At 33.6% G+C, this 15,287-nt stretch overlaps 1 protein-coding gene across 1 annotated transcript in view; it reads right to left on the bottom strand.

Moving 5' to 3' along the window:
- LOC143236350 (uncharacterized) overlaps positions 1-14,717 on the bottom strand; it is a 46,851-nt gene extending 32,134 nt beyond the window's left edge. The window contains exons 1-2 of the mRNA XM_076474623.1: positions 14,673-14,717; positions 13,585-13,810 (exon numbers count right to left, since the gene is read on the bottom strand). Of these exons, the coding sequence (XP_076330738.1) occupies positions 13,585-13,810; positions 14,673-14,717 (271 nt within the window). The remainder of the gene's footprint in view (positions 1-13,584; positions 13,811-14,672) is intronic.
- Positions 14,718-15,287: the final 570 nt, after the last annotated feature.

Here is a 15,287-nt window from a genome sequence, read left to right as displayed (position 1 = left end):
TGTGTGTGTGTGTGTGTTTATTACACTACGTTACCCAGTACACCACAAAAATAAAGAAATAATAGTGGAGTGGGAAGTTAAACGCAAATACTTTTTAATTCTAGAACTACCAAAAGGGCCCTATGTACTTCATTGGCTAGTGAAACACATAGTTCTCTAGCACTTAGCTTGGAAGTAGGGGTAATTTTCGCTCCAATGTAGAATTTGTCTCATATGTTATTTTAGTGCCCTGGATTGAAAAAACAAAATTTCCGAAATACGCAATGGTTTCTTTATTATCACTGTAAATGAACATTTCCAGTAACTGATAAGTCTGATAAGTATAAAAATGCTTTTTCCGAACATATGCGCATAGATATACTGATTCGACATAGAAGAGAGATTCTTATAAAATCTTTCACTAATTTCTCCCCATATAATAACGATCACATTTGAAAAAAAAATCTATTAATATTGATAATTATTAAGACAAAATGGAAAATAATAAATTATCATGACTTTTAATGCACGGACAAATGATATGTGATTTCATATTTGATTTAATATTCTATAAATCTTCACTATATATAAGTGTAAAAGAAAATATTTCAGACAGCTTGTTTTTGAACTATTTGTATAAAGAAAATTAGTTTAGCCCAAATCTGTATTTTAAGTTTTGAAATAAACGTGAAAAGCTTCAGTTGCATAAAAATATTTGACACACCAAAGCACAGTTTTAAGTAGTCAACCAGTATCTCAGAGGTACAGAATGTTCATCCTGTCTTGCGTTATCAGAAGAATGTGGACTATGACGAAAATGTTAAATAATATATGCAGCTGCGCTCTAACTATATGAACGTAATTTTTTACATAAAAATACGTATGTGAGATACACCATTTTTTTCAGTCTCTGCTGTTAATATCAGAGCAGACCCATCTGATATTTTTAAATATATTTCACTGAATCATAAGACAATCAGTAAAAAATATGTTTCCTGTAATATTTAGTTGTAGGTCAATACCATACATAAATGTTAATTTACAGTACAAAAACAGTAGAGAACTAATTAATTCTAGAATACTTTTATAACAGCCTAGGGATCATACGTATATTCGTATCATTAACTGTGCTTAATAAATTATTTTCATAAAATTAGTTGTTTCAAATCATTTTGCTTGAGCACATCCATGAAGCATATAATAACTGTACGACGTTGCACATTACGTTATTATATGCAAATACACGGAGTTTTTGCTCTCTAGTTTCGATTAAATTATCATATAAAAAAAAGGAAATGAAAGGTTGAAAAAACGTTTTCTCTTTGTGCCAGCTGTTTAGACAAAAACTATTGAGGTCACACATGAATATTTTTAATTTTGCGTTAACTCAGATATTAAGCAGCAGACTTACCAGACGGCGCCACCTGTCCAACTTTTCTCGGTTCTTGTTTTTTATTATATTTTAATAAACAAATAGCCGTTCACGCAGTGAAGGACAAAGTAATAGCGCGTGTATGGCGCAATGCTGGGAAGAGAAGGGTGAACGTCCGCCTCCCTTGACTTTAGTAGGCGTTCAAAGAAGTTTGCAACGTTCAAGGTTATAATAACTCTAACGGCGAAGTCCTGGTAAACTAACGGTACGTTGAAGGCCACCGCTCTGCTCTTCGTACTGTGTTTTTGTATAACTAGGCTGCAGTCGAGAGACAATATTCTCGTTCACTCGTAATTAATCAGCTTTCATTGTCTCACTCGGACTTTGATTTGTTAGGTTTTCCTACTCCTAGGACTAAGATCATTGTTTGGGTAACAAGGAAAAGTTACATGTAAACAAATTAAGCAATGATGAAACCATTCCTCAGCTTTGTGTTTTTATAATTAGATAAATAAACCTTGCAGAGTTTTACAATTACTATTATATTTCTAAAAGTATCATAGAAAGTATAAATATAATACTTAGTTTTGATATTACAAACACTTCAGGCCTTAGAAATTGTTAAAATTTATGTATTTGTAAATAAGCATAATTATATTCATTGGCGAGAATACATGTAGGGGCTGTCACCGCTTTATAAAATATATTTGTTCAGTAAGATAAAGAAAAATGTTGTGCAGTCGTAGGGTTGTGTCCAAAACAGTAAAGAAACCAGTAAGACATTGTGTACATTCAAATGTAGCTCAAAAGAATATGAAATGTAAAGTTGTTTGATAAAATGTTTTTATTCCGCCCTCCTCAATCTCCCCAAAATCGTGGTCCCAGATCTCGACGAGGAATAATTCTTTTCCTTCTTAGAGGAACCAACACAGAAAAAGTGCTAAATTTGAACTACCATAGATTCCAGTTAAAATAACGTATACGTTTTGTAGGTTGATAAAATATTACAGAGAGAATGTGTTTCTTTCTTTTGTTTTTTTTAGTTTTATGACATGAGTAAGTATGTAGAATCGTCGTTGTGTAATACAACACCATGAAAACGTGAGGTGTGACCCATCCTGCAGCTCGTACTATGGCCAAAATAACGAACACAAGGGATCTATTTAACCTAGAAAACCAACATAACTGAAATGTGATTACCAATTAAATAATATAAGTCAGAGATCCAACTCGAACCTACCAACACTCTGTTGAAAGCAACACAAGTATACATATGTACAATGTAAATTAAATTCCAATGGTAACCCAATGACACTGAATCAAGGTTAATTACAACAGGTAGTGTACAAACGTGAGATTTCCTGATTTTCTCTTTGAAAACTTCATGTATGAGGAATTAAAGTGGACACTTGACAAAGAATACGTAAGTATTTTCTTCTAGCTATCCCTTCTTTTCAGCTGAAAAGTATGACTCATATTAATTTAAACATATACGTTTTTGGTCGTGTGTTTCAAACTCACAGCAATGTATCTTGCACACGTGTAAATTCACCCAGTGGCATAGTAGCATGTCAGACACGCGGACTTACAACCCTAAAAAAACCGGTGTTCGATTCCCGTGGTGGGCAGAGCACAGACAGCCCTTTGCGTAGTTTTGTGGTTAACTACAAACAAATCAAACCAAACATGTAAAAATCACAATGTTTGGATTACATATGTTTTAGAGTCCAACAATTATACTTTTTATTGCAAAAACATAACAATATCTTGAAAATATATAAAACGCTATTTTCAATATAAAGTAGGATAGATAAGGAATTGGTGCAATACCTAAATGAGAAGAAACATATATATGTACATATCGTAGATCTTACTGTTTTAATTTTATTATACGCCAACGAAATATAATATTCGTTAAAACTGATAAAATGCAAAAGTGCAAAATTTCTTGTAAGCTAATTTCAGATTTATGATCTTAAGTTCTTAAAATGAAATTGTAATGTGCAAACGTCGAACTGTGGTTAATAAATAGCTAAATATAAATTATTTTACGTAGTTTTTTTATTTTCAGTAATACAAATAGTCCGTAGATTCAATGTATAGTTATACATACAGAATGGCTTAAAGATATTTATTAACTTTCCTGGTCATTCTACATTTTAGAAATAAAGCCTTCCCTACAATCATGTTTATAGGTCATCACCTCGCACATCAGCTTCAGAATACATAAAATGGCACACAGGTGTTTCTATATGGAGCTTAAGATGAAATATACATGTTTAAAAAAAAAACCTCTGCATGATCAATATACAGCACATACGTGTGTTCTCTATTGTATCAATATATAGCACATACGTGTGTTTTCTATTGTATCAAGATATAACACACACGTATGTTCTCTATTGTATCAATATACAGCACATACGTGTGTTCTCTATTGTATCAATATATAGCACATACGTAACACACACGTGTGTTCTCTATTGTATCAATATATAGCACATACGTGTGTTTTCTATTGTATCAAGATATAACACACACGTATGTTCTCTATTGTATCAATATATAGCACATACGTGTGTTCTATATTGTATCAATATATAGCACATACGTGTGTTCTCTATTGTCTACAAACAGTCGTATTCAACTTTATAGAGCAGCATAATTACATACACAATGTCTTCGTCAAGAAGTAGCAGCTATAAATAAATCAAATTGAAAGCGTTAAATCTACAGCTTACTTTGTTAAAATTTTATAGAATCGTAAAAATCGGTTGTTGTTGTTTTTAATCTAAACAAAATAAACATCTAAGTTATAAAATTATACTATTGTTTGTTGCACATAATGTTTCCCTTGATTTTATTATTGGCATCACGACTAGTTCCAATGAGTGTTTCAATGGCACTTATACTTATTTCAACCTTTTTCTGAAATTATTTTTCAACATGAAAAGCACATTTTCATTATTACTTGTTAGCACAATACTTATGTAACACAATATCAAACAGGAACTGGTTTCAGCTATTTAAGTCAGTAAGTTACAGGTTGATGTAAATTGCGTTACTAAGTCCGTAACTCGGCAATGACTTAAGGTCTCCATGAAGTAGCTGACGGTACGAACAGACATGCAGAAGAGTAGAAGCAAACAAGTTAGTGTCATTGACTGAACAGAACTTATCGATCTTGTAACCTTAAATGCGGCACGTGGCGAATAAACCACACACTCTGCTAAACTTGGCTTCCGATCAATATAACGGTGAAGGCCACGAGTTCGCAAGCCGGAAGTTGGAATAGGAAAAAAAAACAGCAAATAGAAAAGAAAAATAAACAACGACATAATAGGTTTTTCTTTAACAAATCAATAGGTAAGCAAACTGTTTACTTGTATAAATAAGCTGGCATACGAAAACTTGTTCAGTGTAATTATCAGCATTTTCATCTATAAAGTCAGAGTAATGACACCATTACACTAGCACGTTTTAACAACGTGTGATTCAAAGATTAATTACTTGTCAATGGCTAAATGTGGACGTTTTGATACTAATATCTTACTCAACATTTACAAAAAGAAACGACGATTGTTTTCTCAACCGACCATATGGTTACAATTAGAGATTTGATAGCTGCGGTAATAACAGCGCAAATAACCCAATCTGTAGTTTTGCACTTAAACCAATACACTAAATAATCCACCAACCATAATTTTTGTTTGTTTGTTTATATATGCACTGAAATCCAGTGACTATAATATCATGTAGTAGTGGGAGTTTATTAAGATATGACTGACCAGCAATAAATGCAGAAACATACACTAATCTGTTTTTTTAACATGTATAAGTTTAGATGTCTTGAGCCATAAAAACAAAGGAACAGAAGATTCTGAAATCATCACCTGCAGAATATTGCTTTAAATTAAGTAGTTTATGTTGTAATATGTAATGCGGAGAAACTTCTGCAAGGAGAGGATAAAGAGTGGGAAGATAAAAAACTAATTTCAAACAAACTTTATAAAAATATTTACAAGTTCAAAACTATTTTTGCACAACATAAATTTATTATTCTTTGTCTGGATTTAGAACTGTGGAAAACATAAAGCGTGGTGTTTCTTTTCTCATAAAAGGAATCAAATTTTAGATGTTTACAACGTGTAGACAAATATGATGATACATTAATTTTAATGTGAATGAACTAAGGCTTTGAGTGAATTGTGAAGATCCAAAAAACTGCAGCCAGTACACAACATTGTTTGTTTTGAATTTCGCGCAAAACTACTCGAGGGCTATCTCTGCTAGCCGTCCATAATTGTGCAGTGTAAGGCTAGAGGGAAGACAGCTAGTCATCTCCACCCACCCCCAACTCTTAGGCTACTCTTTTACCAACGAATAATGGGATTGACAGTCACATTATAACGCCCCCACAACTGGAAGGTCGAGCATGTTTAATGTGACGGGGATTTGAACCCGCGACCGTCAGATTATGAGTCAAGTGTCTTAAGACTTGTCCATGCCGGGCTTAAACTTTTAATGAGAAAATGTAATTAAAATCATGAAATGTTCAGGTACTTACGAAGCCAGGTATAAAATTTGAATTTCGGATCATGTCTGAACAGATCTATTGAAAGATATTAGAAACAAATTATATTTTCAAGGTGCCATTTTTCTTTTTAAACGCCCCCTGTATCTGTTGTAATTATTGTTTAATTAGTGGTGTCTGAATATCTTACTTCGTTTGTTTACGGGTCTAGTTAACTAACTGTTCCGGATCCTTAACGCGCACAGTAACAGCCTCGCATGACCAATCTAACAGTTCGATAAGACACCCTCCAATGTCTTCTCATGAATGGTGCTCGTCGCGCTGGAAGAAACACGTTCCAACATCATCATCTTCTTCCAGCTGTTTTCCAAAATCTTCAGGCAAGTGAGATCTGGCTCAGTTACTTTGTATGAATCGCAGTGCTCTTCTGGGAAGAAACACGATACTAAGTCCTTGAACTAATTTTTGTCATTACTCAAAGGTAAAAAATAAAAAAATGAAGAGGGCACGTCGCTCTCGCTTTAAAAAAAACAATAACAAAAAAATCATATTTTTCATATGAGGTAAACTAATTGCCAGTTGCTCTAGAACCTGCTGGAACCTAATGTCAAATACATATTTGGAACATAGTTACAGGATGTGTTTTTCCAGACCATCAGACACTTATCCTTCGTCCTCTCCAGCCTCTACTTTTCAAACCAAGCTACGTTTGTGCTATCGATTAATTGTATTATTTGATTAATACAGAACCAGAACCGGTAACATAAATTTCATAGAAAAGAATTTATATTTACTCTTTCTTAATGGTCAACATTCTGGAAATTTCTATTGACAAAATCATGAATCATGGTTTAGGTCAAAACTATTCAGAATTAGTTTCTTCGCTTCCAAACGATTTTGCGTCTTAAAAAACTGTTCCAGGATATAAAACAACTTGCTAGCGTGATAAAGCGTTACTAAAGATCCCCGTGGTCAGTTGGGATATCTGACTTGGTCTTTTCTGGGGAAAACAGGACGCTAAAACCTGAAACATTTTACTACCAAGGAAAATAATACTTTTTCCTTAAAAATAAGTAACTATGCAATCTGATATAATAATTTTTTTTAATATTCCAATTGCTACCTATTACAGAATTGACCTTATTGATATATATGTACATACACACAATGACGAAGTTGACAATGAAATTCTGTTTTTAAATCTTTTAGAGTATGCTAAAACAAACTTCTACGCATATAATATTTAATTTTTACGCCAAAAAGTTATGTGTAAGTGGCCAAATTTCAATAAATGAATTTTACTTAAAATTTATGAAACAACTTTGTATTGCTAAGGAAATCCTTTACCAGGTGCGAAGTACAAACTTAAAAAATGCAATCTAAAAAACACACGATATAACATAACAAATAAAGTTGACATAAATATGCAAACACACACACTGTAAAGCGTTTTTTAACTGAATTTAATTTTAGTACGTCCAAGCTGAGAATTTCGAAAGATAACAGATAAGTTATCGAGGCTTCAAATCAGAAGTTCCCAAAGGCACATTCTACGCGTTGGTTCAGTTAGGTTACACGCTTCCTGTTCAATAGGAAAAAAGTATGAAAAATATGTGCCATTTATTTTCTTTTTTGATACTAAAGAGCTCATTAAATATAAAAAATAAAAAACAAAGATACATAAAAGGAAGGCCTTGAAAAATCTGGAGTACACAAAAATAAATATTATTTGTTTGAAATTTCGTATTTCTTTCAAAAGGAAGAAACTCAATACACTAACCACGTTAACATATACGGGAACTGGACTCATGCCAGAGCATATGATAAAAACACCAACCAGGAACTGCACCTAAAATGTATAAGTACGCCATGCGCAGTAACCACAACACGTGAAATGTGGACACTCGACTTTATTTCAACAGTACAGGATATAAATTTACAAGTCAGCTTCCGGTTTCTTTAAGCTTCTTTTAGTGATAATGTTTTTGCAATTAAAAAGTATTCAGTTTCTAATTTCAAAATTATTTTTTAGTAATGAATGTGATCTAATTTTGATCAGAGATAACAGGTTTTTGTATCAACGATCAGTGACAACGAAAAATAGCAATAATTTCTCATTACGTGTATAAAGCTGCACTTACACTTGTAAGTAACGGTAAAAATTGAACGTTCAGTTACTGCTGTGATAACTATTTATTATTAAACAGTCCTCGTAACAATACCTTACCAAATGAACAATGTTGTTCCATTTTAATCTACTGTTCAAATCATTCTTTTTTTTTTCTGCACTATTACCTCCTGGCGAATAAATACATATCTTTATAACCTTTTTAACAGCTTGTTAGACTGAGTCTCCGCTTACTAATTATAGTTGATAAACTACAATTACTGAAAAAAGTTGTGATAAAATTACATTGTCAAGTTAATGCTAAGATACACAAAAAAGCATAATTAGAGAAAATTAATACTGATAAAGTAAACCAAATCAAAGGAAAGACTGCGTTAAAAACAGCAAATTCAAACCGTTGATTAATTATCAGTATTGATGCCTCTTTATGAAGTTATGTGTAATAGCCTTAACTAATAACACACATACATATATGTTATATATATATATATATCCCTTCAGAACTTATATAATGTTTACGTCGCGCGCCTTATGACAACAAACACATGTTTTGGCATTATAATAGAATTCTATTGCGTCGTCATGATTACGGGAAGTTTACTTTCTCACGTGCCAACAAAGCTGAATTCTTTCCTTCCTTGTTATGCAATTAACCTTCCCAACATATACACGGACTACTTTGCTGCATGTCTAGAGGCCTAACACGTCCTCGTGAAAAGTGAAAGAACCTAGTAATTCCGTTGTGTATATATTATATAGCGCTTCTTCTATACTCTGGCAAAACTTATGATAAAAACGTTGGAAAAACATAATAAAATGTGGTTTTACAGTTGCATTATAAGTATGTACTTTTGTAAAATATTACTACAATTAGTCTATTTCTCTACGAATTAACAGGCTGAACTTATCGTCCCTTTCTCTTACGCTTCAGTTAAAGTCAAAATAAGCCAGTGTCATGTTAAAAAGAACAGGGATAACTTACCGTTTTTAACCGCAGTAGTTCATTATTTTACGAAAAACTTTAAAACACGTTACTGAGTGGTTTACGATTCAACATTTTGGTTGATTTTAGAACGTTTCTATACTACAGGGTGGCCCGTAAGTCCCTACCCATCCATATATCTTATGTATCCAGTGTATCTGTGTGCTGTCCCTCATTCTCGCTGCATAATATTATGCGACGCCATATTCTGTGAGACATTTTCAAGTGTAAATGGGCTTACATCGGCCATATTTCTCTGAAAAAAAGAAACAAATTTATAATACGTGCGTAAATGAATATAACATAATAACATATGGATGGGTAGGGACTTACGGGCCACCCTGTTTATAATACCACAAAACTCGGAACAACACACGAACGTTGTTTTAAGAACCACTGTGCCTATTAATATATCCATTATTTTACTTTTATGTTATTTATGATAGATCAACTTGGAATAACCCACGAACGGTGTTTTAAGAACCATTGTGCTTATTAATATATCCATTATTTTACTTTTATGTTATTTATGATAGATCAACTTGGAATAACCCACGAACGGTGTTTTAAGAACCATTGTACTTATTAATATATCCATTATTTTACTTTTATGTTATTTATGTTAGACCTTGTATTGGGTACTGGCATTGCTTAATTTACTTTTAGTTTCTCACTGAGTACATAGCTTACTCTAATTGGAAGTTAATATTAATCACATGACCTCTATTAGTATGGCATTAGATCAATCCACTCTGGCATAAGTCATTGGTGAAATGGGCTAAGATGAAATGATCATTAAACGTATTCTAATAATAAACTCGCATTCATTTGCTATCTATAGTCTTTTGAAATGAACAATTTTCTGAATGCTAAAAGAAACGTAACTGAAACACCTTGATTGTACTGAATGCTAAACGAAACGTAACTGAAACACCTTGATTGTACTGAATGCTAAAAGAAACGTAACTGAAACACCTTGATTGTACTGAATGCTAAAAGAAACGTAACTGAAACACCTTGATTGTACTGAATGCTAAAAGAAATATAACTGAAACAACTTGAGTGTACTAAATGCTAAAAGAAACGTAACCGAAACACCTTGATTGTACTGAATGCTAAAAGAAACGTAACTGAAAGAGCTTGATTGTACTGAATGCTAAAAGAAACGTAACCGAAACACCTTGATTGTACTGAATGCTAAAAGAAACATAAATGAAACAGCTTGATTGTACTGAACAAAGTACAAATAGTTTCTTCTTGTAACATCCGAGCCGTTTAGTTTAATGTAGCTCATAAAAAACCACCGTGTGAACAGTAATGATGACGTTATAAGAGAAACATCTATTGTAACTGAGACAGATACGATGTTGGTATAGTCGTAGGCGCATGTCTGCTTTCCTTTTGGTGGAGTATGAAGTTATACATGGCCTTGAACCACAAAGCCAATGACCGAAAAGAGTTATCTACACAAAACAGTATTTCGCTCTGTGCATCTGGAACTTGAAAAGCTATAAGCACGAATGCATACCTGTCTTCTTTCAATATTTTTTTTATTAAGTCTTTATGTCTGCACGAAAATAAGTATGGTCGATTTAGAGATCTCTGTGTATTGATAGTTTCTGAAAGAACTCAGCTTTCATCGCATTTTTCGCAACATTCTGACTCTACTACAAAGATTCTCATCACCAAAGAAAGTTTAAAAAATTACGAGTTTTTTATATCCAAAGGTACATTGATAAGTACATGTGGAAAGTGTACAGTACACAATCTATAAAGCAATTAATTCACCACTGTTGTTATTTACTGTACCAAAATGATTTTTCATACAGCATGATATCTTTACTTAGGTGCAAGATTGAAGCATATAACTTTTAAATAGGTGCCCAAAACAACTTCGATCCAATAACCAACCCGATCTTCTGTGAGCCTTAAACACAAAATGTTATTCTACAAACTGGTTTTACATGTTAAATAAAACGTCCTTTAAAAACAAAGGTGGGAAAAACGTTTATGTTTAACACGTAACTAGCAATTTAGCTGAAGATTATAGGTTGAAAGATATGGCATAAACGCCGAAACAAGTGAACCCAAACATTTGTGACAAAATTCACGCAAACCCATATACTATTTTTTCTACATTCCTACTAATTTAATCAGTGACATATAGGAGACAGGAGGTAGATCTGAAATGCCATTTTTATACGCCTCTGGTTCTGAATCGGAGGCAGACAAAAATAAGAGAAATACAGAAAACAGAACGTATGCAGTTTGAGTGAATTTTGGTAAACAATTTTTGGTTTATGGATTTCTTTCTAGTGCTTCTCCGACTTTCGATGTTCTACAAAAAATTTAAGTATTGCATTGCATGTAGATTTTAGGGAACCTTTTATCTCTCATCGCACATCACGACTGACGAATTTTGGTATTAAGAAAGACCGCATGTGCGCGAAGGATACAGCAGTTAAATCTGTTTTAATTGTTGGATCCTTTTTTATTATAACTAAAGCCGTGATGGAGTATAACATAGTAACTAGTTACATTTATATAAATAAAGTTATTCGAAAAACCTTTTTTTTTTTTCACTTAGATAAACCACAAGCCCAATTACCTTACATTAATGCCCCCACAGTGGTAAGTTTACGGATTTACATTGCTAGAGTTAGGGGCTCGATTCCCCTCGGTGGGCTCAGCAGGTAGCCCGATGTAGCTTTGCTATAAGAAAACACACACACACGCCTTTAAATTAATATTGCAATTTATACATGGAAAGTGCATATTCATTTGTCCTCATTATATAATACAATGATTTTAACTCTTTCATTTGTCCTCATGGCCAAACGCGTTAAGGCGTTCGACTCGTAATCCGAGGGTCGCAGGTTCGAATCCCGGTTGCACCAAACATGCTCGCCCTTTCAGCCATGAGGGCGTTATAATGTTAGGTCAATCCCACTATTCGTTGGTAAAAGAGTAGCCCAAGAGTTGGCGGTGGGTGGTGATGACTAGCTGCCTTCCCTCTAGGCTTACACTGCTAAATTAGGGACGGCTAGTGCAGATAGCCCTCGAGTAGCTTTGCGCGAAGTTAAAACAAAACAAACAAAAATTATATAATACAATGAATTTAACTCTTTCATTTGCTTTCATTACATAATCCAATGATTTTACCCTTGACTTAATTCAGTAAAGACTGGACAATAATCAAAAGGAACAATTTGAACGTACTTCGTCTCTGTGTTTGGAGAATATATATTGACCTACCAATAACTAGTCTTCATGGTATTAAAAGAATTGGATAAAATATGTCAAAATGTTTCACATGAAATACAATACACCACCCAAATTTTCTTTCAGACAATTCAAAGTTATTGATAAATATATTTTCACATGCGTTTCTGATGTACAGGGTATTCTTCATAATGCAAGGATTAGTTGTCAATGGTTAAGCAAACAGATGACGCATCACGAGCAATTTTCTAAGTCAGCCTTCCACGAGAGATAGTTCAATGTGTCGTACACAGATCATGTATGACGCATACCTAATCACTGGAGCTAAAGTATCAGTTTCCTCATAACCAAACATTTTCATGTACTTTACAACATGAAAACAACTACGTAAACTTACCTTTGCAGTTTTATCTATTATGAATTCACTGATAATTCTAAACAAACAAACAAAAAAAAACAATGCATATGTATTTCAACATAAGGCACAAGTACATCAAATATTCTATCATTACTAACCTGCTCATATTCCGTTCAAGCTATATTCGTGATGTAACTGTGAACAATACATTCCATTCCATGAAATACGGTGCAGAGTGTAGTATACAAAAAAAAATAAAATCAGAATATTATAACAATACTGCATGGCATTAAAAAGGATAATTACAATCTGAAGACAAATGGGGGAATATACTTTTATTTAGTATCTATGTGATGTATTTTCGCACATTTTCAGTTATGGCAATTCTCGCCACTGTGACAGTGTCACTAATCTAAGGCAGAAGTGATACTACAAAGATTCTCATCACAAAAGAAAGTTTAAAAAAATACGAGTTTTTTATATCCAAAGGTACACTGATAAGTACATGTGGAAAGTGTACAGTACATGATCTATAAAGCAATTAATTCACCACTTGTTCAGAGATATATATGAACATCTAAGTAAATAATCTCTTATTTGTATATACTTACAATAACGCTTCAAGAGGTATTTTTTGAATGTGCCATGATATTTAGGTTTCGAAAAGTCCTTTGGTTTCATGTCTATTTCTTCAATCTTCTTACCTGTCTGTCCTCCGGCTAACGTCAAACTTCAGCTATAAAATAACTACAGACCTAAAGAGTTCGCACTTCAAACAATTATTAAGTTGTTATTGTTCATTTGTATTCATGGAATCAAATGAGTGTCCACCAAAACAGTTTTATGAGCTGAACTCTGAATTGTAATAATTACAAAGGTCGTGCGGCATTATACCGGATATATTAAATTAAACAAGATATACCGACGTTTCTATAACTATTCGTCCAAAATTTCTTGTGCGTTTTCATAAGCAGTAAAACTGTCAGAGAAATAATCTAACGACACTCACACACACTTGCTGTTGACTTTCGGAAATGGGAACGCAAGTGAAAGTAGTAGCCTGAATACCAGTTGATGAAAAGTAGAATTATCGGGTCAGGAGGTGAAACCGGTACAAACGCGCGAAGCGAGATTGAAACATCTGAGTCAACGCGTTCTCCTTCCCACAACAAACTAATACGAAATGTACGCGTGTGCGTTGGATCTCGTTTTCCTTCGGAGAGAGAAAGCGTCCTCTATTGGTTCATATATTAAACTACTTCCTCTTGTTAGAAGGCGTGTTCGGAGATAACAAAAAAAAACAAAAAAAACACACAACAAGGTTCCTTTCATAGATAATCTGACATCAGTGTTTGTAATTTTCACCCGGATCAAGAGATATATTTAGGTAATTTAGTATCCTGCCAAACTATAATGTTTTACATACGTGTTGCGAAGCTCAACCAAGGAAGATAAAATCGTTGTGACACGTGATCTCTAATTCACTATTTCTTTATAAAGCAGGGTTAATGCGCATTTTTTGTTTTTAATCGTCGAACGCCAGAACGTTCATGTTCCAAAAATTTGAATTCGTTGTCCAACAATAAAATAAGTTAAGTCAAACGATGGTAGACAAAACAGATAATGTTACGAAATTTATATGCAGAAACGGCTCGTTTGGGTTGAGAAAATATTTTACATAGAAGAGCGAACAACGTTTCGACCTTCTTCGTTCATCGTCAGGTTCACAAAGAAAGAGGTAACTGACCACATGTTTGAAAGGGGTTGTGTAACTGTGTGTCGAAATGTAGAGGGCGGTGTTAGATGTTTGAATATATAATTCTATTTATTTTATTATATTAATATAGGTATAAAGGCGTTCCTTTATATTGGTTTTCTTTCTTTGTGAACCTGACGATGACCGAAGAAGGTCGAAACGTTGTTCGCTCTTCTATGTAAAATATTTTCTCAACCCAAACGAGCCGTTTCTGCATATAAATTTCTCAACAAGTGGGTTTCTCGACATCACGGAGATAATGTTACGATTTATTTTGTACATTTAGATAGAATACATTAACATTTTAAAACTTGAATTAGAAAAGGGCAGACACTACCTACATCTCTTTTTATAAGGAAAAATATTCTGCTGAGAAAATCACCCATCCAGTCGTAAAGTAACACATGTATCAAACTACTTCCTTTTTGGAATATCTATACACTTACCTCTGTAAGAAGGTGTTAATATATGTTTTTGTTATGTAGGACTGGACGAATATGTTGTTTTTCTTATTATTATATTATAGATACCTACAATGAAATACGACGAAGATACAAGAATTTTATCAATTGTTTAAAATATATGTTCAATATTTATAATAAGAAAACAGAGCCGCGTCGCGCCAAACATGCTCGCCCTCCCAGCCGTGGGGGCGTTATAATGTGACGGTCAATCCCACTATTCGTTGGTAAAACAGTAGCCCAAGAGTTGGCGGTGGGTGGTGATGACTAGCTGCCTTCCCTCTAGTCTTACACTGCAAAATTAGGGACGGCTAGCACAGATAGCTCTCGAGTAGCTTTGTGCGAAATTCAAAAACAAAAAACAAGAAAACAGAGTAACTATATTCTTTTAATGTATCTCCATTGGGACAGCGGTAATTCTATGGACTTGCAACGCTAAAGTCGGAGGTTCGATTCCTCTCGGTGGACACAGCAGATAGCTCGATGTGGCTTTGC

Source organism: Tachypleus tridentatus, chromosome 13 (assembly GCF_004210375.1).
Source record: "Tachypleus tridentatus isolate NWPU-2018 chromosome 13, ASM421037v1, whole genome shotgun sequence".
NCBI lineage: Eukaryota > Metazoa > Arthropoda > Merostomata > Xiphosura > Limulidae > Tachypleus > Tachypleus tridentatus.
The sequence above is the reverse complement of the archived record's forward strand: the minus strand, read 5'-3'. Positions and strand labels throughout refer to the sequence as shown.